The 24,452-nt window shown below is 32.6% G+C and overlaps 1 protein-coding gene across 1 annotated transcript; it reads left to right on the top strand.

Moving 5' to 3' along the window:
* The first annotated feature begins 2,275 nt into the window (after positions 1-2,275).
* LOC135128913 (uncharacterized) lies at positions 2,276-8,436 on the top strand. The gene is made up of 4 exons (XM_064055992.1): positions 2,276-2,819; positions 3,125-5,489; positions 6,233-6,354; positions 8,294-8,436. Exons 1-4 carry the CDS (start codon positions 2,276-2,278, stop codon positions 8,434-8,436), a joined length of 3,174 nt encoding a protein of 1,057 aa, XP_063912062.1.
* Positions 8,437-24,452: the final 16,016 nt, after the last annotated feature.

The raw sequence follows: 24,452 nt of genomic DNA, 5'->3' as shown, positions 1-24,452 counted from the left end.
TTGTCTAATCATCCCCACCACTAAAGCGATGACGTCACTTCAAAATTGTACATAGTAAATGGGTTTTCAATTGTATAAAATAACATAGTCCTACACATGTAGTTTACAACTCTGAATCGACTTTTCACCCGAAACGTCCAGATTTTTGGAAAAAAAATCAAAATTATAAAACAACATTTTGAAATTTAATTTTTAATCTGCTAACCAGAATGCTTTGAAATGTTGCAGATGTTTTAAGGCTATAAAGAGCATCATAAATCTTTAGTCAAAAAATATTTGCTTATCCCCTCCAAAAACTTGATGACGTCAGCTCAAAAGTTTGTGGAATAAATCATATCTAAAATGTACAAAATATGATGAGCCTGTACTTGTGATCTATCACTCCATTCATATTTTTTGGATTTGCATATACAGGGTGACTCAAAAAAATTAATGAATGCGCAAATATATTTTATTGATTTAATCAGGAACTACAAAACCGAATGCTCTGAAATCTTGCAGATGTTTTAAGGTCATAAAGAGCATAATAAATGTTTAGTCAAAATATATTTGCTTATCCCCTCAAAAACTTGATGACGTCAGCTCGAAAGTTTGCCGAATAAATCATATCTAAAATGTACAAAATATGATGAGCCTGTACTTGTCATTTATCACTCCATTCATATTTTTTGAATTTGCATATACAGAGTGACTCAAAAAAATTAATGAATGCGAAAATATATTTTATTGATTTAATCAGGAACTACAAAACGGAATGCTCTGACATCTTGCAGATGTTTTAAGGTTATAAAGAGCATAATAAATGTTTAGTCAAAATATATTTGCTTATCCCCTCCAAAAACTTGATGACGTCAGCTCGAAAATTTGCCGAATAAATCGTATCTAAAATGTACAAAATATGATGAGTCTGTACTTGTGATCTATCACTCCATTCATATTTTTTGGATTTGCATATACAGGGTGATTCAAGAAAATAAATGAAAGCGTAAATTTATTTTACTGATTTACTCAGGAACTACAAAACCGAATGCTTCGAAATCTTGAAGATATTTTAAAATTATCATAAGCATGCTAAATGTTTGATCAAAATGTATTTGGTCGTCCCCCCTAAAAAATTTATGACGTCACCCCAAAATTTTGCTGAAAAAATGCCATCTTCAATGTGTAAAGTATGATGAGTCCATACTTGTGATTTATCACTGCATTAAAATTTTTAATATTTGCTTATACAGGGTGTCTGAAAAAAAATAATGACGGAGTGAATTGATTTTGCAAAACTGAATACTTAGAAATCTTGACGTTTTGAAGTTACTGTAAGCGTGGTAACTGTTTAATCAAAATGTATCTCTTTATCAACCCCAAAAAAAATTCATTACGTCTTCTCACAATTTTGCTGAATAAAGTATATGATCTGACTATACTTTTAAAATTTTTAATATTTGCTTATACAGGGTGTCTGAAAAAATTAATGACGGAGTGAATTGATTTTGCAAAACTGAATACTTAGAAATCTTGACGTTTTGAAGTTATTGTAAGCATGGTAACTGTTTAATCAAAATGTATCTCTTTATCAACCCCAAAAAAAATTCATTACGTCTTCTCACAATTTTACTGAATAAAGTATATGATCTGACTACACTTGTAACTAATCATTGCATTCAAATTTTTTAACTTGCTTATACAGGGTGACTCAAAAAAAGAAATGAATCAGTCACTTTATTTTAGTGAATAAATCAAGAATTGCTAAACTGAATATTTTGAAATCTTGCAGATGGTTAAAATGATTGTGAGCATGGTAAATTGTTAATGAAAATATATCTGTTTATTCCCCCGAAAAAATTCATGACGTCATCTACAATTTTTGCCAAAAAAGTTTAACTCAAAATGTGCAAAATATGATGAGTTTTAACATAAGCAACTGTGGCCTGTGGTTTAGTGGAGGTGGAGTGTGCAGTGCAATTAGAAGTTCCGGTAACAGATCCCGGCACTTCCAACTTTTTTCGCCCATCAAAACAAGAACAGCACTTCCGATTTTCGCAACAATAATGTTATAATATTTATTTATTTGTTATTGTGTGTTCGTGAATAAGCACCATAAATAGCAAATGTTGAAATTTTTTTTTGTGATCGGAAGAATATCTCTTAATCATTTCATATATATCAAAGGTGACGGTGTGACGGTGTGACGGTGTGTACCGTGAACTGTAAGCTTAAATCAGTAGATTTCTTTACACCCAAAATAAAATTTTGTGTGCACTATAAACATACCATCAAAATGCCTGTTGTATGTAACAAATGCAACAAAAGTGCTAATGATAATGATGTAATAGTGTGCGATCTATGCAAGTCATCAATACACTCAATCTGCGCTGGCCTATCCCGTCAAGAAACCGAATGTGTTCGCCTAAAGAAAAGTAAACTTCGATATTTTTGTGATGAGTGCAACATAGTCGAGATAATCGGAGGATTAAGGGCAGAAGTTGAAAAATTGAGAAGTGAAGTCGCCGAGTTAAAGTACGAAAAAACAGGTAACGTACTTAACAAATTGTTATCAGAAGAAGAAATTATCAGCGAGGTAGATGATAGGCAACGCCGGGCCACCAACTTGATCGTTTATAATTTACCGGAATCAGATGATAAGACCGTAATTAATTCAAAACGGGATGACATTTCTCAGTTTGCTGCACTTGTCTCGTCAGAGGAGTGGAAGAATGAAATTGTTCCTGATAAGTGTTTTCGCTTAGGGAAAAAAGTAGAGAACAAACGTCGTCCACTGTTAATTAATTTCAAGTCTAGTACTGTCGTATTATCGATATTACGTAACTACAAAGCTGCCAATAATATATATATGAATCGCGATTTAACTGCGAGACAAAGAAACATTGCATATTTGGTACGTGAAGAATTTAGGTCACGTAAAGAAAATGGAGAAGGGAACATAAAACTGAAATATACAAATGGAGTGCCAAAAATAGTTAATATTGTTAATAGCAGTATAACTATTGACCCAAAAAATGTTTAAATGTCCAACGTTCAAGAAAAATAGTCCATAGTATGAATTTAATTTATCAGAATGTAAGAGGGCTAAATACAAAAACTGAAACATTTTATAGCAATGTTGTAGACTGCGATAATGAAATAATTGTACTAACTGAAACATGGCTATGTGATGAAGTCTTGTCAAGCGAATATTTTCCACCGAAGTATTGTGTTTACAGGTCTAGCAATGGACGTAGAGGCAGAGGTGTAATAACTGCTATTCGTACAGATTACATATCATATCAGGTCACCAATCATTCGCCTATTAGTGAAGTTGATTTGCTAATTGTAAAAGTAGTACTACGTGATAAAATTCTAAATGTAATAAACGTGTATTTCGCTCCAGAAACTAATTCGCTCATCTATGAGACTATTATTGAACATATTGAGAATATGGTAAACACATCTGAGTTATGGATAATAGTTGGAGATTTCAACATACCCACCTTTGCAGAATATTACTTCAAACCAGAACCATCCACAAATGTCAGACCTGCTTATAATACTCTAGCGACGTTTATGCATTTTAACTCCCTTAAACAACATAACAACATTTTAAACAGTAACTTAAGAATTCTGGATTTAATCATGTCTACAACTGATCTTTACTGCGATGTATCAAGGTATGAATTACCTCTTGTAAAAGAAGATAAACACCATCCCTGTTTACTTACTCATATCTCTATTGCTGATAGCAAAGAAGTACCGTTCAATACTAAGGAGATATATAACAATAATTGTCATCGATATAATTTTCTCAAAGCTGATTTGCCAAACCTGTATTGTGAATTTGGCCGAATAAACTGGAATGACATAACTGAAATCAAAGATGTTAATTGTGCCGTTGATCATCTGAATGGCAAAATGTATAATCTCTTTGATAAATTTGTTCCAAGAGTTAAGGTTCGATCTAGTACTAATTTTCCACGTTGGTTTACATCCGAAATTATTAAAGATATAAAGACGAAAAACAATTACAGACGTTTGTATAAAAAGCACAAATTCTTAGCTTATATGGATAAAGTCAAAAGTCTTAATAGGAAAATAAAGAAAAATATCAGAAAGGAATATGGTAATTTTAAACAATTAGCTCAGGATAGAATAAAAAGTGAACCTAAGCATATTTGGTCGTACATTACAGATAAGAAAAAATCTAGTGGAATACCTGGAAGTATGAAGTATGGTCACAATGAATTCTCAACTCCACAGGATATTGTAGAAGGGTTTGCACAACATTTTAGCAGTGTTTATATTAAGTGTGATGGTACTTGTGATAGTAAGTACAATGGCTGTAATAAATCTGCTAATACTTTCGACCATGTTTGTTGCAACTGTGACAGTGATAATAATTTATTAAATAACGTGTTACATAAATTTATAGTGTCGGAGAAGATGATTACAGAAGCTGCTCGTAGAATCAAACCAAATCTGACTATGGGACCGGACAACGTACCAGCTTTTGTAGTGAAAGACTGCATTACCTGTCTGATCACACCACTGTTGCATATTTTTAATCTCATACTGAAAACAACGAACTTTCCTACGATGTGGAAGATGTCTAAAATTTGTCCCATTTTTAAATCTGGTTGTAAGTCGGATATCGCCAATTACAGACCAATATCAATTATATGTAATTTCGCTAAGTTGTTTGAAACTATACTGTATAATAGTGTATATGCTCATGTAACACCTATGATAAATGATTGTCAACATGGTTTTATCAAGGGAAGGTCCACAACAACCAATTTGTGTGAATTTACACAGTTTGTCTCGGAATCCCTTGAACAAAAATACCAGGTGGATGTTGCGTATACCGACCTGTCAAAAGCATTTGATAAGGTTAATCATTGCCTCTTATTAAAGAAATTACATTTATACGGCTTATGTGACGATTTACTTTTATTGTTTAGGTCCCTTATTGTTGGTAGAATTCAATACATTGAATATAAAGGTTTCAAATCGACCTTATATGAGTCATATAGTGGAATTGCACAAGGATCCAATCTAGGGCCATTGATGTTTATTATATTTATCAATGATATTGTTGACTATTGTAAAATTAATGAAAAAAGTTATCTATACTTATATGCAGATGATCTGAAAATAGCACAAATGATATGTGAACCCAAAGACTGTGAACTACTTCAAAAGATGCTTCACAGCCTTGTTGAATGGTGCAATAAAAATAAGTTGGTACTAAATATCAGCAAGTGCTTTGTAATGATATTTTCACGCAAGATTCAGGATATTAGATTCCAGTATCTCATAGATGGTACTGTATTGGACATTAAATCAGACTGTAGAGATCTAGGTATTGTTATGGATCGTGAACTGTCTTTTGTACCACATATAAATTACATTTGTAACGAATCTTACAAGTTATTAGGATTTATAGTAAGAAACACCAGAGATTTCTATAGTACGGAATGTTTATTAACTGTTTATAATGCGTATGTAAGGTCTAAATTAGAGTATTGCTGTATACTATGGAGACCCTATTATAATACTCATATTATGACACTCGAAAAAGTTCAGAGAAAATTCTGTAAATATTTATTTTACATAAAACATAAATATTACCCATCAATAGGTTATCCACAGTATCAGCTGTTATGTGAATTTAAATTGTCAGACTTGCATGTAAGGCGTCAATTTATTGCAATTATATTTGTATACAAAATAGTCCATGGTATAATCAAATGTTCAAATTTATTAAGCAAAATATCGTTTCATATTCCTCGTTTGAATTCAAGAAATCCGGTCACATTTTATATCGAATTTGCCAGAACTAATATGTATATGTATTCTCCTGTAAATTATATGTGTTCCTCGTATAATGATATCTGCAATAAAGTAGATATATTTGAAAGCAATATGCAGCAGTTTACTAGAAATTGTAAGAAATGCTTGTATGACTAGTCACTATTTCCTTATTATTTTGTTATAATAGTGTGTAGATATTTATGTAATTTTTGTATCCTACTATGGACAACTTGTCCGTTGGATAAATACATTATTATTATTATTATTATTATTATTATATATTGTCAATACATGATTAACTTCGACTGTTAATGTTTATACATCGAGAGAAGCAGAGAAAAAGTACATATGCATTTGCTTCAGTTACGCCACTGACCGTGTCATTTCTTTATCGCACGTTGAGACATAGTTTATATAAACAAACTCCCAGCCATAGCAAAAAGCGGAAGTTGGTAACGACGAGGGGCGCGGGGGGAATCACTTGTTTGGGTGGCGAGACGAAACAGTTGCGATTGCGAAATGCGAAGCCAATTCGAAAAAAACTGTTGGAGAGTGAGTGTCATTGAGGATATATATCTCCAAATTTTAAAAATTGGACCAAGTTACAATAATTGTTGCCAGGTAAGTGCAGATATTTTGGATTTGCATATACGGGGTGATTCAAGAAAATAAATGAAAGCGTAAATTGATTTTACTGATTTACTCAGGAACTACAAAACCGAATGCTTCGAAATCTTGAAGATATTTTAAAATTATCATAAGCATGGTAAATTTTTGATCAAAATGTATTTGGTCGTCCCCCCTAAAAAATTTATGACGTCACCACAAAATTTTGCTGAATAAATCCTATCTAAAATGTACAAAATATGGTGAGTCTCTTCTTGTGATTTATCATTCCATTCAAATTTTTTCGATTTGCATATACAGGGTGACTCAAAAAAATTAATGAATGCGTAAATTTATTTTATTGATTTAATCAGGAACTACAAAACCGAATGCTTTGAAATCTTGCAGATGTTTTAAGGTCATAAAGAGCATAATAAATTTTTAGTCAAAATATATTTGGTTATCTTCTACAAAAAACTGATGACGTCAGCTCAAAAGTTTGCCGAATAAATCGTATCTAAAATGTACAAAATATGATGAGTCTGTACTTGTGATTTATCATTCCATTCATATTTTTGGATTTGCATATGCAGGGTGACTCAAAAAAATTAATGAAGGCGTGAATTTATTTTATCGATTTAATCAGGAATTACAAAACCGAATGCTTTGAAATCTTGGGAATATTCTAAAGTTATTATAAGCATGGTAAACTTTTGTTCAAAATGTATTTGTTCATCCCTCCTAAAAAAATTGATGACGTCACCCTTAAATTTTGCTGAATAAATCCTATCTAAAATGCAAAAAATATGATGAGTTTGTACTTGTGATTTATCATTCCATTCATATTTTTTAGATTTTCTTAAGAGGTGGTTCAAAAAAATTAATGAAGTCAATTTATTTTATTGATTAAATTAAAGGCAACACTTATTATTAGTATTATACCCCAACCAACCCAATTTGGTAGACAAAAAATTTCTTAAAGGAAAAACTCGGTTGAAACATAAGGGTAGCATGCTTATTTACATCGACTTTAACATTACAGACCTGCATTTGTTTTATGCGTTCACTTGGTTCCGCGAATGTGAAATAGACATGTTTATAATCAACCAATTGTGAATTTCACCGTCAAGAATTAAAATAAAACCCAATGTTTTATATAATAAGCGGAAGTCGAAGCAATAAAACCGATGGTCGTTTTGTTTACAGTTTCTCTGTTTGACTCTCAAGTATGCTGTTACGCCTGTCATCTTAAATTAAGAATGTTTATACATACACGATTTTCAGCTGCCTGGGATACGTATACGTGAGTAAATTGTTTCGTTATTTTATTGATTATTACAAATCAATATTCAAAACGACCCAATTCATTTTCCTGAAAATTTGAGAATATAATAATGTTATTCTTAGTATTACACTACATCTATCCCAAACAGATATACGTGTCCTTGCAAAAATGTTGATGACGTCATCGCAATTTTTTTTTAAATTCCCACTACAAAAATGTAATGAGAAAAAACCCAATAGGCATGCAGTCGTCAAGTTTCCGACAGCGAGGGAAGTACTGTCTAAACTCTTTAGACCAATTTTTTACGTATGTTGTCAGCACCCGGATTGCGGAAAAAATGGACTGGATCTTGCCCGCAGTTAATTGCAGCGTGTATAATAAAGCAGCAAAGTGAAACTTTGAACGTACTTAAATAAAAAAATGTATGCAAGTATTCCGAAAAGGAGAAGTTGCGCTCAAAGAATCTCCGGTCGAGGGTAAGATAGTCTGCAACTAAAACTCTCGAAAAATTCAACGAGACTCTGAAAACTTCATCCACTCCACTAAATTAGAAAAAGGTGAACGGGAAGCGAGTTGAAAATTGGCAAAACGGTAAATAAGGAGTGTCATCGAGTGAAGCAAAGCCAGCGGCAAGCTCGCATTCAATCACATTCCTGGCGTTCTTGGCGAACTTATTAAAAGATTGCTTTATCAGCGAGACAATACGCAACCCCATCCGGTTCGTCTTGGGGGCACATGACTGATGGCGCCGCCTTAATTAAACTCCAAATTAATCGGGATGCTCCACTCACTAATTAATAAACCAGAATCTTATTGGTATATAGCCATCCGGCTGCGTTTATCTAGGTGTTGCGGCTTTCCAGCGGCTCGGAACAAATTAGGGCGCTGTAAACAACGCTGCTGAGGGCGCGTTGGTCGCCGAAAAGCACTAAAATGTTGATTAAACCAGTTTTCAGAATATACGTAATACAGGAGTCGAATGAACAGCTCACGAGTCCAACTACTATAGTCAATCGATAGTAGTTTGCGTGGGTTAATAACGCCCCTTGACCACACCATAGATAACGTATTCGGTTAAACCGAGCATATTTCCTACGTAAACAACACTGTAGCGGGACGTCATTGTTGTCGCTGCTGATTATCGAGGACGCGGAAGACGCTTTACGACAGTGCAGCAGCAGGGTGGCAACGCAGATCTTTACTGCTAGCTTCGAAATTTACAACAGTGACGGCCGTAAAACTTTATATATTTTCGTCCATTAAAATATTTTAACAACGTCGAGGTCAGCCCTATGAAAAATGTAAGATAATGCGTTTTATGTAACATGTCGGGAGTTTTATTTTTCGGAAACAAGCGCCAGTTAATTTATAGGAACTAGAGGAGTTCGGCGTTGCCATTGGTAACGCTTTAAAAAATCTGGCATGGTGGACGCTGGATTCGAGTGGTCGTCCAAACATAAACTGAGGGTGGATAATTAAAAACCTGTGTTTAATTTAGCCTAGATGTGTGAGTCATTTTGTTTTATTGTCGAGGCCGTTTGTATGCATTTAATTAAATTCTAGAGATTCTAGTGTAAAAATATCTTAATTACGGAATAAAAGCCGGACTTCTTTTGAATTAATTCGCCTGCAGAGCGTGCGATGAATGCGCAAATGGCGGATTAAAGCGCGTTTGCAGGATTTTTTAGATGCGTTTTTAATTATCATTCAAGGAGCTTTGTCGACTGATAATAAGTAACGATTGTTTTGTTGTAATTCGTTCTTTAATGGAGGTTGTTCGGGTCGAGTTCTGTATTTGAACTCATCTTGTTCTGAGATCCCGTTGTTGATTATTTCTTCTTCTTCTTTCACTGTATCTCCTTGTACCATTGCTAGGTGTAATCTCTTAATCCGTTTCTTCCTTTCTTTCCGGTCCCGGCGCAAATCTTTAATTTCGCCCATCGTTTTTCCTCGTCGTTCTCCAGTTTTTCGTATTTGCTGGTTCCAAGTCTTCATAGTCTCCCTTTTTTCCTTTCTCTCTACGGTTCTGTTTACTTCATATAGACGGCATTTAAAAAAATTTACCACCCTGAAGGAGCAGCTAATGTGTTGGGAGGATGAGGTAAACGACGCAATCTTTTATCGTCATATACTAGAGATGGTCGATTGAGTTTAAATCAGGGGAGCGTGGTGACCACGGCAAAACATTGACATTATTTTCGGTCAGGCAGCATTATCTTGTTGGAAAATTACTTCTGCAAGGTCTTGTAGCAGAAGGAGGATAGGCTCTAGAACCTCAACGACGGGCATTTTCCTGGAAATAAAAACTAGCTTTTTTACGCGGAATATTTCGAACAAATAAAAAATTTGATTTTAGAATTTTCAAATGAGAACTGCAGTGTCATATGTCACCAAAACATTCTTTGCTGAACGAATTACCATTTATTAAAGCGAATTCTCAATTTATTTCGGTGACGCTTACAAAACTAGAAACACTGCATGCCCTTAATTAAATCTGTAAAAAGTAACAAAAATAATTTTAAAAAATTGCTGCTTAAAAGCTCCTAAGAAACATCACTTTAATATTAAGTGGCGAATCATTAGATATTCATCGTCATCTTCAAAATTTACATTAGTAAATGTTGTTTAAATTTTATAAAATAGGATGCTTCTACACTTGTGGATGAATTTTTATCCTATATTTTGGAACAAAATCAAAATTATACAATTTTTTGATGTCACAATTTGTCGAATTTTCAATTTTTTGGCTTTTCGATATTTCAAGTTTTGATTTCTCAGTTTTTCGATATTTCAGTTTTTGATTTTTCAATTTTTCAATTTTTCGATTTTCAATTTTTTACTTGTTATTTTTGGGATTTTTCAATTTTTCGATTCTTTAATTTCTCGATTTTTCAAATTTTCGATTTCTCGATTTCCTTATTTTTAAATTTCTCTATTTTCCGATATTTCAATTCTACGATTTTTACTTCCCGAGCGTAAGCAAAGGAAGTATTGTAATCGAGTCCGTCGGCCGACTCTCTACTTTTACGTTTTCTCGATCTTTCATGACCCCTAGAAGACGAAGAAATAGGTCTCCCATTTCCGTCTCTCTGTCCGTCCGTCTGTCCGTCTGTCCGTCCGTCTGTCCGTCTGCCGTCCCGGATTTTTATTAGACAGATAATCTCCGAAAGTACTCGACCGATTGTTGTGAAATTCTGTACTTATATTAAGAATATCATGTAGATGGTAAAACGCTAACCAAAATTTGTCTAATCATCCCCACCACTAATGCGATGACGTCACTTCAAAATTGTACATAGTAAATGGGTTTTCAATTGTATAAAATAACATAGTCTTACACATGTAGTTTACAACTCTGAATCGACTTTTCACCCGAAACGTCCAGATTTTTGGAAAAAAAATCAAAATTATAAAACAACATTTTGAAATTTAATTTTCAATCTGCTAACCAGAATGCTTTGAAATGTTGCAGATGTTTTAATTCTATAAAGAGCATCATAAATCTTTAGTCAAAAAATATTTGCTTATCCCCTCCAAAAACTTGATGACGTCAGCTCAAAAGTTTGTGGAATAAATCATATCTAAAATGTACAAAATATGATGAGTCTGTACTTGTGATCTATCACTCCATTCATATTTTTTGGATTTGCATATACAGGGTGACTCAAAAAAATTAATGAATGCGTAAATATATTTTATTGATTTAATCAGGAACTACAAAACCGAATGCTCTGAAATCTTGCAGATGTTTTAAGGTCATAAAGAGCATAATAAATGTTTAGTCAAAATATATTTGCTTATCCCCTCCAAAAACTTGATGACGTCAGCTCGAAAGTTTGCCGAATAAATCATATCTAAAATGTACAAAATATGATGAGCCTGTACTTGTCATTTATCACTCCATTCATATTTTTTGGATTTGCATATACAGAGTGACTCAAAAAATTAATGAATGCGTAAATATATTTTATTGATTTAATCAGGAACTACAAAACGGAATGCTCTGACATCTTGCAGATGTTTTAAGGTTATAAAGAGCATAATAAATGTTTAGTCAAAATATATTTGCTTATCCCCTCCAAAAACTTGATGACGTCAGCTCGAAAATTTGCCGAATAAATCATATCTAAAATGTACAAAATATGATCAGTCTGTACTTGTGATCTATCACTCCATTCATATTTTTTGGATTTGCATATACAGGGTGATTCAAGAAAATAAATGAAAGCGTAAATTTATTTTACTGATTTACTCAGGAACTACAAAACCGAATGCTTCGAAATCTTGAAGATATTTTAAAATTATCATAAGCATGGTAAATTTTTGATCAAAACGTATTTGGTCGTCCCCCCTAAAAAATTTATGATGTCACCACAAAATTTTGCTGAAAAAATCCTATCTAAAATGTACAAAATATGGTGAGTCTCTTCTTATGATTCATCATTCCATTCAAATTTTTTCGATTTGCATATACAGGGTGACTCAAAAAAATTAATGAATGCGTAAATTTATTTTATTGATTTAATCAGGAACTACAAAACCGAATGCTTTGAAATCTTGCAGATGTTTTAAGGTTATAAAGAGCATAATAAATTTTTAGTCAAAATATATTTGGTTATCTTCTACAAAAAACTTGATGACGTCAGCTCGAAAATTTGCCGAATAAATCGTATCTAAAATGTACAGAATATGATGAGTCTGTACTTGTGATTTATCATTCCATTCATATTTTTGGATTTGCATATGCAGGGTGACTCAAAAAAATTAATGAAGGCGTGAACTTATTTTATCGATTTAATCAGGAATTACAAAACCGAATGCTTTGAAATCTTGGGAACATTTTAAAGTTATTATAAGCATGGTAAACTTTTGTTCAAAATGTATTTGTTCATCCCTCCTAAAAAAATTGATGACGTCACCCTTAAATTTTGCTGAATAAATCCTATCTAAAATGCAAAAAATATGATGAGTTTGTACTTGTGATTTATCATTCCATTCATATTTTTTAGATTTTCTTAAGAGGTGGTTCAAAAAAATTAATGAAGTCAATTTATTTTATTGATTAAATTAAAGGCAACACTTATTATTAGTATTACACCCCAACCAACCCAATTTGGTAAACACAAAATTTGTTAAAGGAAAAACTCGGTTGAAACATAAGGGTAGCACGCTTATTTACATCGACTTTAACATTACAGACCTGCATTTGTTTTATGCGCTCACTTGGTTCCGCGAATGTGAAATAGACATGTTATAATCAACCAATTGTGAATTTCACCGTCAAGAATTAAAATAAAACCCAATGTTTTATATAATAAGCGGAAGTCGAAGCAATAAAACCGATGGTCGTTTTGTTTACAGTTTCTCTGTTTGACTCTCATGCACGTATGCTGTTACGCTTGTCATCTTAAGTTAAGAATGTTTATACATAAACGATTTTCAGTTGCAGTATACGTGAGTAAATTGTTTCGTTATTTTATTGATTATAAAAAATCAATATTCAAAACGACCCAATTCATTTTCCCGAAAATTTGGGAATACAATAATTTTATTCTTAGTATTACACTACATCTATCCCAACTGATATACGTGTCCTTGCAAAAATGTTGATGACGTCATCGCATTTTTTTTTAAATTCCCACTACAAAAATGTAATGAGAAAAAAACACAATAGGCATGCAGTCGTCAAGTTTCCGACAGCGAGGGAAGTACTGTCTAAACTCTTTAGACCAATTTTTTGGCTTTTCGATACTTCAAGTTTTGATTTCTCAGTTTTTCGATATTTCAGTTTTTGATTTTTCAATTTTTCGATTTTCAATTTTTTACTTGCTACTTTTGGGATTTTTCAATTTTTCGATTCATCAATTTCTAGATTTTTCAAAATTTCGATTTCTCGATTTCCTTATTTTTAGATTTCTCCATTTTCCGATATTACAGTTCTACGATTTTTTAATTTTATGATTTTTAGACATTTTGATTTCTCGATTATTCGACTTCTCGACTTTTAGATTTTTAGGATTTTCGACATTTTGATTTTCCCATTTCTCTATTTCTCGATTTTTCGTTGTTTCGATTTCTCGACTTCTCAATTTCTCAATTTTTCCATTCTCAGGTTTTCAATTCTTCAATTTTTCTTCGATTTCAATTTTTCGACTTTTCAATTCTTCTATTTATTGTTTGATCAACTTTTCGATTTTTCAATTTTTCGGTTTTTATTTTACTCTATTTTCCAGTTTTACCAATTTTTCCATCTTTCAACTTTCCGATTTTTCAATTTTGACCTATTTTGACTTCTCAACTTTTCAATTTCTCGATCTTTCGATCTTTCAATTTCAATTTTCCAGTTGTTCGTTCTATGTTTTGATTTTTCGACTTTTCAACTTTTCGATTTTTCAATTTCTCGATTTTTGAATTTTTCGATTATTCAATTTTTTGATTTTTTAAATTTTAGATTTTTCGATTCCTCGACTTGTCCTTTTTTTAATTTTTCAGTTTATTCGACTTTCGATATTTCGTTTTTTCTATTCGATTTTTTGATTTTAATATTTCCGAATTTTGTTTCCCGATTCCTCGGATTTTCATTTCTTCGAATTTTCATCATCCCCACCAACAATGTAGTAAATGTTATTTAAATTATATAAAATACGATACTGCTACACTTGTGGATCAATCCGTGTTGAATTTTTATCCTAGACATCGAGATTTTTGGAACAAAATCACAATTTTACAATTTTTTGTTTTCTCAATTTTTCAAATTTTCAATTTTTCGGCTTTTCGATGTTTCAAGTTTTGATTTCTCAAATTTTCGATATTTCATTGTTGACGGATTCCAGTTTTTTGTTTTCCAATTTTTCAGTTTCTTAATTTTCAATTTTTCGATACTTCAATTCCTCGATTTTCCAAATTTTCGATTGCTTGATTTTTTATTTTTTATTTTTTTTTTTATTTTTCTATATTTCAGTTTTACGATTTTTCAATTTTCTGCTTTTCCGACTTTCGGATTTTTAGATTTTTCGTTATTTTGATTTTCCCATTTCTCTATTTCTCGATTTTTCGTTGTTTCGGTTTCTCGACTTCTCAACTTCCCATTGTTTCGATTTCAATTTTTCGGTTTTTCAATTTTTTCATTCATCGTTTGATCAACTTTTAGATTTTTCAGTTTTTTTGATCTTTTTCAAATTTCCAGTTTTTATATTCCTCTATTTCTCAGTGTTACCAATTTTTTCATTTTTCAATTTTCAATTTTTTTTACTTCCCGAGCGTAAGCAAAGGAAGTATTGTAATCGAGTCCGTCGGCCGACTCTCTACTTTTACGTTTTCTCGATCTTTCATGACCCCTAGAAGACGAAGAAATAGGTCTCCCATTTCCGTCTGTCTGTCCGTCTGTCCGTCTGTCCGTCCGTCTGTCCGTCCGTCTGTCCGTCCGTCTGTCCGTCCGTCTGTCCGTCTGCCGTCCCGGATTTTTATTAGACAGATAATCTCCGAAAGTACTCGACCGATTGTTGTGAAATTTTGTACTTATATTAAGAATATCATGTAGATGGTAAAACGCTAACCAAAATTTGTGTAATCATCCCCACCACTAGTGCGATGACGTCACTTCAAAATTGTACATAGTAAATGGGTTTTCAATTGTATAAAATAACATAGTCCTACACATGTAGTTTACAACTCTGAATCGACTTTTCACCCGAAACGTCCAGATTTTTGGAAAAAAAATCAAAATTATAAAACAACATTTTGAAATTTAATTTTTAATCTGCTAACCAGAATGCTTTGAAATGTTGCAGATGTTTTAAGGCTATAAAGAGCATCATAAATCTTTAGTCAAAAAATGTTTGCTTATCCCCTCCAAAAACTTGATGACGTCAGCTCGAAAGTTTGCCGAATAAATCATATCTAAAATGTACAAAATATGATGAGCCTGTACTTGTCCTTTATCACTCCATTCATATTTTTTGGATTTGCATATACAGAGTGACTCAAAAAAATTAATGAATGCGTAAATATATTTTATTGATTTAATCAGGAACTACAAAACGGAATGCTCTGACATCTTGCAGATGCTTTAAGGTTATAAAGAGCATAATAAACGTTTAGTCAAAATATATTTGCTTATCCCCTCCAAAAACTTGATGACGTCAGCTCGAAAGTTTGCCGAATAAATCATATCTAAAATGTACAAAATATGATCAGTCTGTACTTGTGATCTATCACTCCATTAATATTTTTTGGATTTGCATATACAGGGTGATTCAAGAAAATAAATGAAAGCGTAAATTTATTTTACTGATTTACTCAGGAACTACAAAACCGAATGCTTCGAAATCTTGAAGATATTTTAAAATTATCATAAGCATGGTAAATTTTTGATCAAAACGTATTTGGTCGTCCCCCCCAAAAAATTTATGATGTCACCACAAAATTTTGCTGAATAAATCCTATCTAAAATGTACAAAATGTGGTGAGTCTCTTCTTGTGATTTATCATTCCATTCAAATTTTTTCGATTTGCATATACAGGGTGACTCAAAAAAATTAATGAATGCGTAAATTTATTTTATTGATTTAATCAGGAACTACAAAACCGAATGCTTTGAAATCTTGCAGATGTTTTAAGGTTATAAAGAGCATAATAAATTTTTAGTCAAAATATATTTGGTTATCTTCTACAAAAAACTGATGACGTCAGCTCAAAAGTTTGCCGAATAAATCGTATCTAAAATGTACAAAATATGATAAGTCTGTACTTGTGATTTATCATTCCATTCATATTTTTGGATTTGCATATGCAGGGTAACTCAAAAAAATTAATGAAGGCGTGAATTTATTTTATTTTATCGATTTAATCAGGAATTACAAAACCGAATGCTTTGAAATCTTGGGAATATTTTAAAGTTATTATAAGCATGGTAAACTTTTGTTCAAAATGTATTTGTTCATCCCTCCTAAAAAAATTGATGACGTCACCCTTAAATTTTGCTGAATAAATCCTATCTAAAATGCAAAAAATATGATGAGTTTGTACTTGTGATTTATCATTCCATTCATATCTTTTAGATTTTCTTAAGAGGTGGTTCAAAAAAATTAATGAAGTCAATTTATTTTATTGATTAAATTAAAGGCAACACTTATTATTAGTATTACACCCCAACCAACCCAATTTGGTAGACACAAAATTTGTTAAAGGAAAAACTCGGTTGAAACATAAGAGTAGCACGCTTATTTACATCGACTTTAACATTACAGACCTGCATTTGTTTTATGCGGTCACTTGGTTCCGCGAATGCGAAATAGACATGTTTATAATCAACCAATTGTGAATTTCACCGTCAAGAATTAAAATAAAACGCAATGTTTTATATAATAAGCGGAAGTCGAAGCAATAAAACCGATGGTCGTTTTGTTTACAGTTTCTCTGTTTGACTCTCACGTATGCTGTTACGCTTGTCATCTTAAATTAAGAATGTTTATACATAAACGATTTTCAGTTGCCCCTCATAATACTAGACAGCGGATTTCTGTCGGGCTACGTCACGATTATAGGGGGGGACGTGCTGGATTCCATAAATATGATTAACGATTTATTAATCAAACGGCTAAGTAAATGAGAACGGGAATTAACAGCAGAGTGCAACGAAACAACGTTATTCTAATCTCAAATAAACGAAGTGCAGTCCGCAACGGCAATGAATTCGCATCCCGTGCGAGCCGTACCGAGTTTGGCCTTGCCTAGCCCGACAGAAATTCGCTCTCTAGATATTACACACCGGCGCCGTATACGTGAGTAAATTGTTTCGTTATTTTATTGATTATAAGAAATCAATATTCAAAACGACCCAATTCATTTTCCCGAAAATTTGGGAACACAATAATTTTATTCTTAGTATTACACTACATCTATCCCAACTGATATACGTGTCCTTGCAAAAATGTTGATGACGTCATCACAATTTTTTTTTAAACTCCCACTACAAAAATGTAATGAGAAAAAAAAACATAATAGGCATGCAGTCGTCAAATTTCCGACAGCGAGGGAAGTACTGTCTAAACTCTTTAGACCAATTTTTTAATTAAAATTTTTCAATTTTTCAAATTTTAATTTCTCGAATTTTCAGTTTTGATCTATTTCGACTTCTCAACTTTTCGATTTCTCGATGTTTTGAGGTTTCAATTTCCCAGTTGTTCGGTGTTTCAATCTTCCAGTTGTGCAATGTTTCAGTTTTTCGATTATTCAATTTTTCCTTTTTTAAAATTTTTATTTTTCGAAGTCTCGATTTTTAAAGTTTTCGGTTTATCAACTTTTCAACACATTTTTGGGAATTTTTCCATTTCTAGATTGTTCAATTTTTCAACATTTTCATTATAGATTTTTCAGTTTGTCGATTTCTCAACTTCTCAACTTTTCGATTTTTCACTTTCTCCATATTCGAATTTTGTTAATTTCACAAAGTAAGTACATAGTCTAAAAAAAAATATTTGTAATCACTTTTGAGAGTGCAAATACATGAAGGAAAGTTGCCAATTACTATTTTTCGAAGAAATTTTGTGCATATAAATCCGCTCTTCACCGGAGAAACTCCAAGCTATACAGCTCCAAGATGACGAAGAAAACACGTGTTTGTTATGCGTCCGATGCGCGGGAAGTTCGCCAATTTTGAAGTTATTGTTTCGACAAAAATTACCATCTTCCGAATAACAAAATTCACAGTCGACTTGCCGAACACCCCTTGCCCACTTCAAGGTCTATTTCCATTTAATCCCTGCATGTTTGCACGTTCATGTGTGCCCAGCAACAGGGGGTGTTTGGTAATTTATAAAACAATGAGCAGTAGGACAGGAGGGCATCTGGCGCACCCCAACGCATCCGGGGGACCCCGCTGTCATCCCGGCAAATCCTCGTTGCACCCTTCCCGATCACCCGTTCGGACTCTCCCGCTCCAGACCTCGCAATTTACATCTCAACGAGCTAATTACGCCATAAATTGCGTCAGTTTTTCTCAGCCGATATTATTCACCGTACGCACTTTCCGAGATCGCACAATGCAGGCCTAATCCTCCCGATATTGAATATTCCGTAATCTCGATAAGTAAAACGTGCGGATCGCATGCCAAGCAAGGATTGCCAACAATCGGTCGTAATGCAATGCCGGTGGAAATTTAAAATTCCGGAGGGAGAGATAACTAGCTATAATTCCGGGATAGGAGCGATCCGGGACATCCACTATGTCGCTCGAAACGTCACAACCTGTTTTATATTCGGGCGGAGGCGAAGACCCGATAATACGCAAACATTTTTTTATATTTCAATATTGCCGAGTCTATCGGTGATGGCGAGGAGGCGCTAAATTTTTATGTAAATGTTATTGGCGTGCGCACGAGGGCATTAAGATATCAAATCGGTACAGGGCCGGGCTCGATCGACAGAACGGCGATGCAAAACTTGGAAGTTGCGGGGTTGGGAGGCGGGAGATCGCTGGAGTCTAGGAGAAAGCAATTTATTTCATACGAGAATGTGGAGTGGGCTTTCTTGCAAGATGCCGCGATTTTTCATACGGTTTAGACTTTGTTCTGTAACACGGGATGCTTTTATTGAAAATGAACCTACAAACAGAATGTGCGGAAATCCGAAACGTAAAAAAGTGTTTACATTTTAAAAGGATTTTTTTTCATTGAACAGTTTTTTGTCGCTGTTATTCAACGAAATAACCAATAATACATTTAATTAATTTCAAAAGAATTTGCTGAATTTTTAAAACAGATCGATCGCCCATCTATGAGGGATGTATCGTTCTAAAAATCGTCTTTAGAGCCATTATAGTCCGTTCAGAGTACAAGACCTCGCCTCTATTAACGTTACAGATCTACGCTCCGATACGTCGCAATATTTTAATGCACCTATGAAATCCAGCCGTCCAACGTGGCAACACAAAATCAATATCATCCAACAGCTTTTAATACTTTATTCATGCAATTTTAACCAGGCTTTTGAAAGCAGCACACATCCTTTTATAAATCGCCATCGGTCCTAATAAAATAGGATTAAAGCCCTCTTCATATTAGCAGCGAGTTCCGGGCAGGACCGACCATTGTGCTTCGCCTGCAGGATTCTTTGATCCTGACGGGCGCGAGTGCAGGTGACCGTTACCAGGCACGACCTGCTGAGATATCAATTATGATAGAAGGAACGGCCGACGTTGTATTGTCAGGGATTTAATTATTGGCGAGTTGATTGGCGGAAAGCCGGGGTAGATAAGAGTAATTGATTCAATTTTCCCAATCATTTTTCTTACTTGTTTGACTTCGGAAAGTGACGTTCGATGTCATAACGTCACCGGTAATTGGTCCAATTTATTTTCGGCGATTTCTTCGGTTCGCTCTTTTAATTGCTATGGCGGGTTGGTTGTGTACTGAGTGATACCGCAAAAAGCGAGTGAATATTTCTCTGTTCATAAATCGACTTGTTGGTTCTGTTATTTTTGTTCGTCTTTATTGAAGGATCAAATTTTGCTTCTCTTAAGTACATTCTTCGGGTCTATAACATATAATAGGAAAAGTATTGGGTTCATTGCACAACCTGTTCTTACTCTTTTAACTTCCTAAGCGTCAATTAAAGACGTACATATTGTAATCTTGGTCTTTTACACTTGTGGACCAATTCGTGTTAAATTTTTATCCTAGACATCGACATTTTTGGAACTAAATAAAAATTTTTTGTTTTCTATATTTTTCGAATTTTCAATTTTTCGGATTCTTGATGTTTCAAGTTTTCATTTCTCAATTTTTCGATATTTCAGTATTTTGATTTTTTTTTTTTAAATTTTTCATTTTCTCGATTTTCCAATTTTTCAATTTCTCGTTTTTAAATTTTTCGCTTGTTTTTGAGGTTTTTCAATTTTTCCATTCTTCTTTCTCGATTTCTTTATTTTCCGACATTTCAGGTTCACGATTTTTCTAATCACATTGTATCTGGGTTGTGTACTATATGTCCCGTGTAGGCGATTTACCCGTTGGATGATCAATAAACTCTTCTATTCTATTCTACTTCTCTATTTTTCAATATTGCAATTTTTGGCATGTCTAAATTTTCAATTTCTGGATTTTTTCTTCTCGACTTTCCAACTTTTGGAGTTTTCGATATTTTGATTTTCTCTATTTCTCGATTTTTCGTTGTTTCGCTTTCTCGACTTCTCATCTGGATTTTTTGATTTCCAAATTTTCAATTCTCCCGTTTTTAGATTTTTCAATTTTTCGATTTTTCAGGTTTTGTTTTTTCAGTTTTTTTGATTTTTGGACATTTCAATTTCTCGATTTTTCAATTTTTTGATATCTCGGATTTTCGATGTTTCGGTTTGGGGATTTTTCAGTTTTTCGATTCTTCAATATTTCTTCGATTTAAATTTTTCAATTTTTTTAAGTTAAAAGTTTTCAATTTATTTCAAATTTTAATTTTTCGATTTTTCAATTTTTAGCTATTTTGACTTCTTAACTTTTCGATTACTATTTCTTTTAATGGTTTGATTTTCCTATGTTTAAATTTTCCAAATGTTCGATTTTTCGATTTTTCATTTTCTTGATTTTTCAATTTTTGGATTCTTTCATTTTTAGATTTTTCCGTTTCTCTTTTTTTGATTTTTCAGTTTTTCGATGTTTCAGTTTTCCAATTTTTATATTTCAGATTTTTCGACTTTTCAATGTTTCAATTTTACAATTTTTTAAATTTTTTAGGATTTCAATTTTTGAATTTCTCGATTTTTCTTGTTTTTGTTTTCTCACTTTTCAACACAATTTTGGAAAGATTTTAATTTTAGATTTTTCGGTTAGTCGATTTCTCGACTTTTCGATTTTTCGATATCTCATTTTTTCGATGTCTCAGCTTTTCAACTTTGCGGCTTCTCGATTTTTAAATTTTCAATGAAATTTTGAATTTTCGATTTTCCCATATTCGAATTTTTTAATTGTCGATTTTTCGATTTTCGAGATTTAGATTTCCGAATTTTGTTTTACGATTTCTTGGATGTTTATTTCTTCGAATATTTGATTCATCTACTTTTCGACATTCGAATTTCTAATCTGTTTCCTTTTCGATTTCTTGATTCTTCATTTTTTCAATTCTTCGGTTTTTCCAATTTTTGATTTTTGATTTTTTGAATTTTCAATTCGTCAGGTTGGTGTTTCTATTTGTTTTACTTTTCGATTTTTTATTTTTCCGTTCTTCAGTTTTTCGATTTCTTAAGAGTTTTACTTTTAGAATTTCTGATTTCTCGAGTTTTAGATTGTCGATTATTCAATTTTTCAATTTTTCATTCTTCAATATTTATTTAGACTTTTCAATTGTTTTACTTTTCAGTTTCCCAAACTTCCAACTCCACACTTCGGTTTTTCGATTTTTCAATTTTTTTAATTTTCTATTTTTTGATTTCTCGATTTTTCAATTTTTGATTTTTTGACTTTCCGGAAGATTTTTTTTATTTTTTCTATTTTCGAACTTTCGATTTTTCTATATTACAATTTTCAGTTTTTTAGTTCTTATGTTTTTCGATTCTTCAATTTTTCTTCGATTTCAATTTTTCGATTTTTCAGTTGTTCGATCTTGTTCAATTTTCCTGTTTTTATATCATTCTATATTTCAGTTTTATCAATTTTTTCTATTTTTCAATTTTTTCGATTTTTCAATTTTTTTGGAATTAGAATTTAAAAAAAAAATTAATTTTTCGATTTTTCAATTTTGAGCTAATTTGACTTCTCAAGTTTTCGATTTCTAGATCTTTTGATGCTTGGATTTTTCGTTGTTTCAATTTTCCAATTGTTCGATGTTTCGACTTCTCGGTTATTCGATTTTTCAACTTTTCGAATTTTCAGATTCTCGATTTTTCAATTTTTCAATTTTCGGTATTTTGACTTTCCGGAAGATTTTTCTATTTTTTCTATTTTCGAACTTTTGATTTTTCTATACTCCGATTTTCAGGTTTTCAGTTCTTCAATTTTTCTTCGATTTCAATGTTTCGATTTTTCATTTGTTCCATTCATCGTTTAATCAAATTTTTGGATTTTTCAATATTTCTCAATTTTCCGGTTTTTACATTATTCTATTTTTCAGTTTTATCAATTTTTCGATTTTTTAATTTTTTTGAAACACAATTTTGGGAATTTTTCCATTTCTGGATTTTTGTATTTTTCAATATCTTAATTTTGTATTTTTCGGTTTGGCGATTTCTCGACTTCTCAAGTAAGTATTCGATTTTTCGCTTTCTCGATCTTCTGATTTTTTTTAGTTTTTCCTTTATTCGACTTTCGACATTCCGTTTTTTCTATTCGATTCTTGGATTTTTGGAAATCTCGATTTTCGAATTTTTGAATTTTCGATCTTCGAATTTTTAATCTGTTTCATTTCGGATTTTTCTAATTTTTGATATTCGGATTTTTCAATTTTTCATTCTTCAGTTTTTGAACTTTTTAAATTTTTTTACCTTTCGGTTTCCCAAATTTCCAATTCCATTCTCAATTTTTTGATTTTTCAAATTTCTATTTTTTGACTTGCCCAAAGATTTTGCTATATTTTCGAACTTTCGATTTTCGATATTCGAATTTTTTGATTTTTCGATTTTCTGTTTTTCCATTTTTCGGAGTTGTTATTTACGCCAGTGGTTTTTACTTTATAAAGGTAAACAAAAATCGCAAAATCAATTTTTTAAAAATTTTCGAAGAAGCGGGATTTATTGGGCTTTACTTCAAAGGCTACGAAACTTCTGTCGAAATAACCTTCTACCAATTTTTTAGTGAAGAATTTGCTCCTTCTTGACTGTTCTGGCATTTTTTTGTCCACGGTGTGTTGCATTATCATTACCAAATACGATTAATAATAATAATCGTACTCAAAAATAGCTATTTTAAGTAACAGGTAATAAAAAAATACCTGCTTTCCACTTTTTACAAGTAAGCTGGAAAAAGAACATTACACGTCGACAGCAATATTTCACTCGTCAGAAAAAAAGGGTTTTGTCTGTATCCACTTATTTGTATTGAAATCACCTAACTCCTCCCAGCCAGCGCATTTTTACCAACCATTTGAACGATAAATCAAACCTGAGCATCTATAAACAACAATATAACACTTGTGTTCGACGGTATGGGACATTTTTCATTTTAAATTGCGCCAATTTGCTGGGTAGCAAAGCGGGTATAAACATCGTCCAGACGTTCCACAGTTCGAACAGAGTCCTCATATATAGGCTTTTCCGAGGAACGATCTTATCGGATTTATTAGTAAGTGACCGGTGTCCAAATACTTCCCTAAGTGGCATATTGAGAATAAACTATCGGATTAAGTTTGACGGAGTGAAGGTGCTCCGGTCGAATCTAATCAGACGCAGGGAGCTTTAACGCCCCTTTTCGTATCACTCTGTATTCCAAGAGTACATTTGAAATGTCGGGGTTTAATGTCAGATGTAGTGGAAGTGCACCCCGACTGACATTTTTATGTTTCATTGAATAGTTAACAAGGGTCTGTGTAAAATCCAACTAGAATATATAAAAGTTAGTCTGAGGCTTGCTAAATTCCACTGAGTTAATAATGAGTCTTCCCGGTGGTATAATTACGTGAATTCTTAGAGGAAATACCAAGAATCTGGTAGAGGTAACATAAATAACTGTAAAGTTTCGCTTCATGTTAATTAGGCGATTCGATATTTTATTAAACAGTTACGCAGGCCGAATTTCGGGGCCCCAAATCCCGATCAAAGCCCCGATTGATTGCAGAT

This window comes from Zophobas morio, unplaced genomic scaffold, assembly GCF_036711695.1.
Source record: "Zophobas morio isolate AGI-343-1 ecotype UQ-CSIRO unplaced genomic scaffold, CSIRO_AGI_Zmor_V1 ptg000014l, whole genome shotgun sequence".
NCBI lineage: Eukaryota > Metazoa > Arthropoda > Insecta > Coleoptera > Tenebrionidae > Zophobas > Zophobas morio.
The sequence above is the reverse complement of the archived record's forward strand: the minus strand, read 5'-3'. Positions and strand labels throughout refer to the sequence as shown.

Bases quoted from the DNA above. Each gene is read 5' to 3' on its own strand.
- LOC135128913 (XM_064055992.1), top strand. From the start codon at position 2,276: ATGCCTGTTGTATGTAACAAATGCAACAAAAGTGCTAATGATAATGAT. The intron at 2,820-3,124 runs GTAACTACAAAG...GCAATGTTGTAG, and splicing joins TGTCGTATTATCGATATTAC to ACTGCGATAATGAAATAATT. The intron at 5,490-6,232 runs GTATGTAAGGTC...ACAAACTCCCAG, and splicing joins TTATTAACTGTTTATAATGC to CCATAGCAAAAAGCGGAAGT.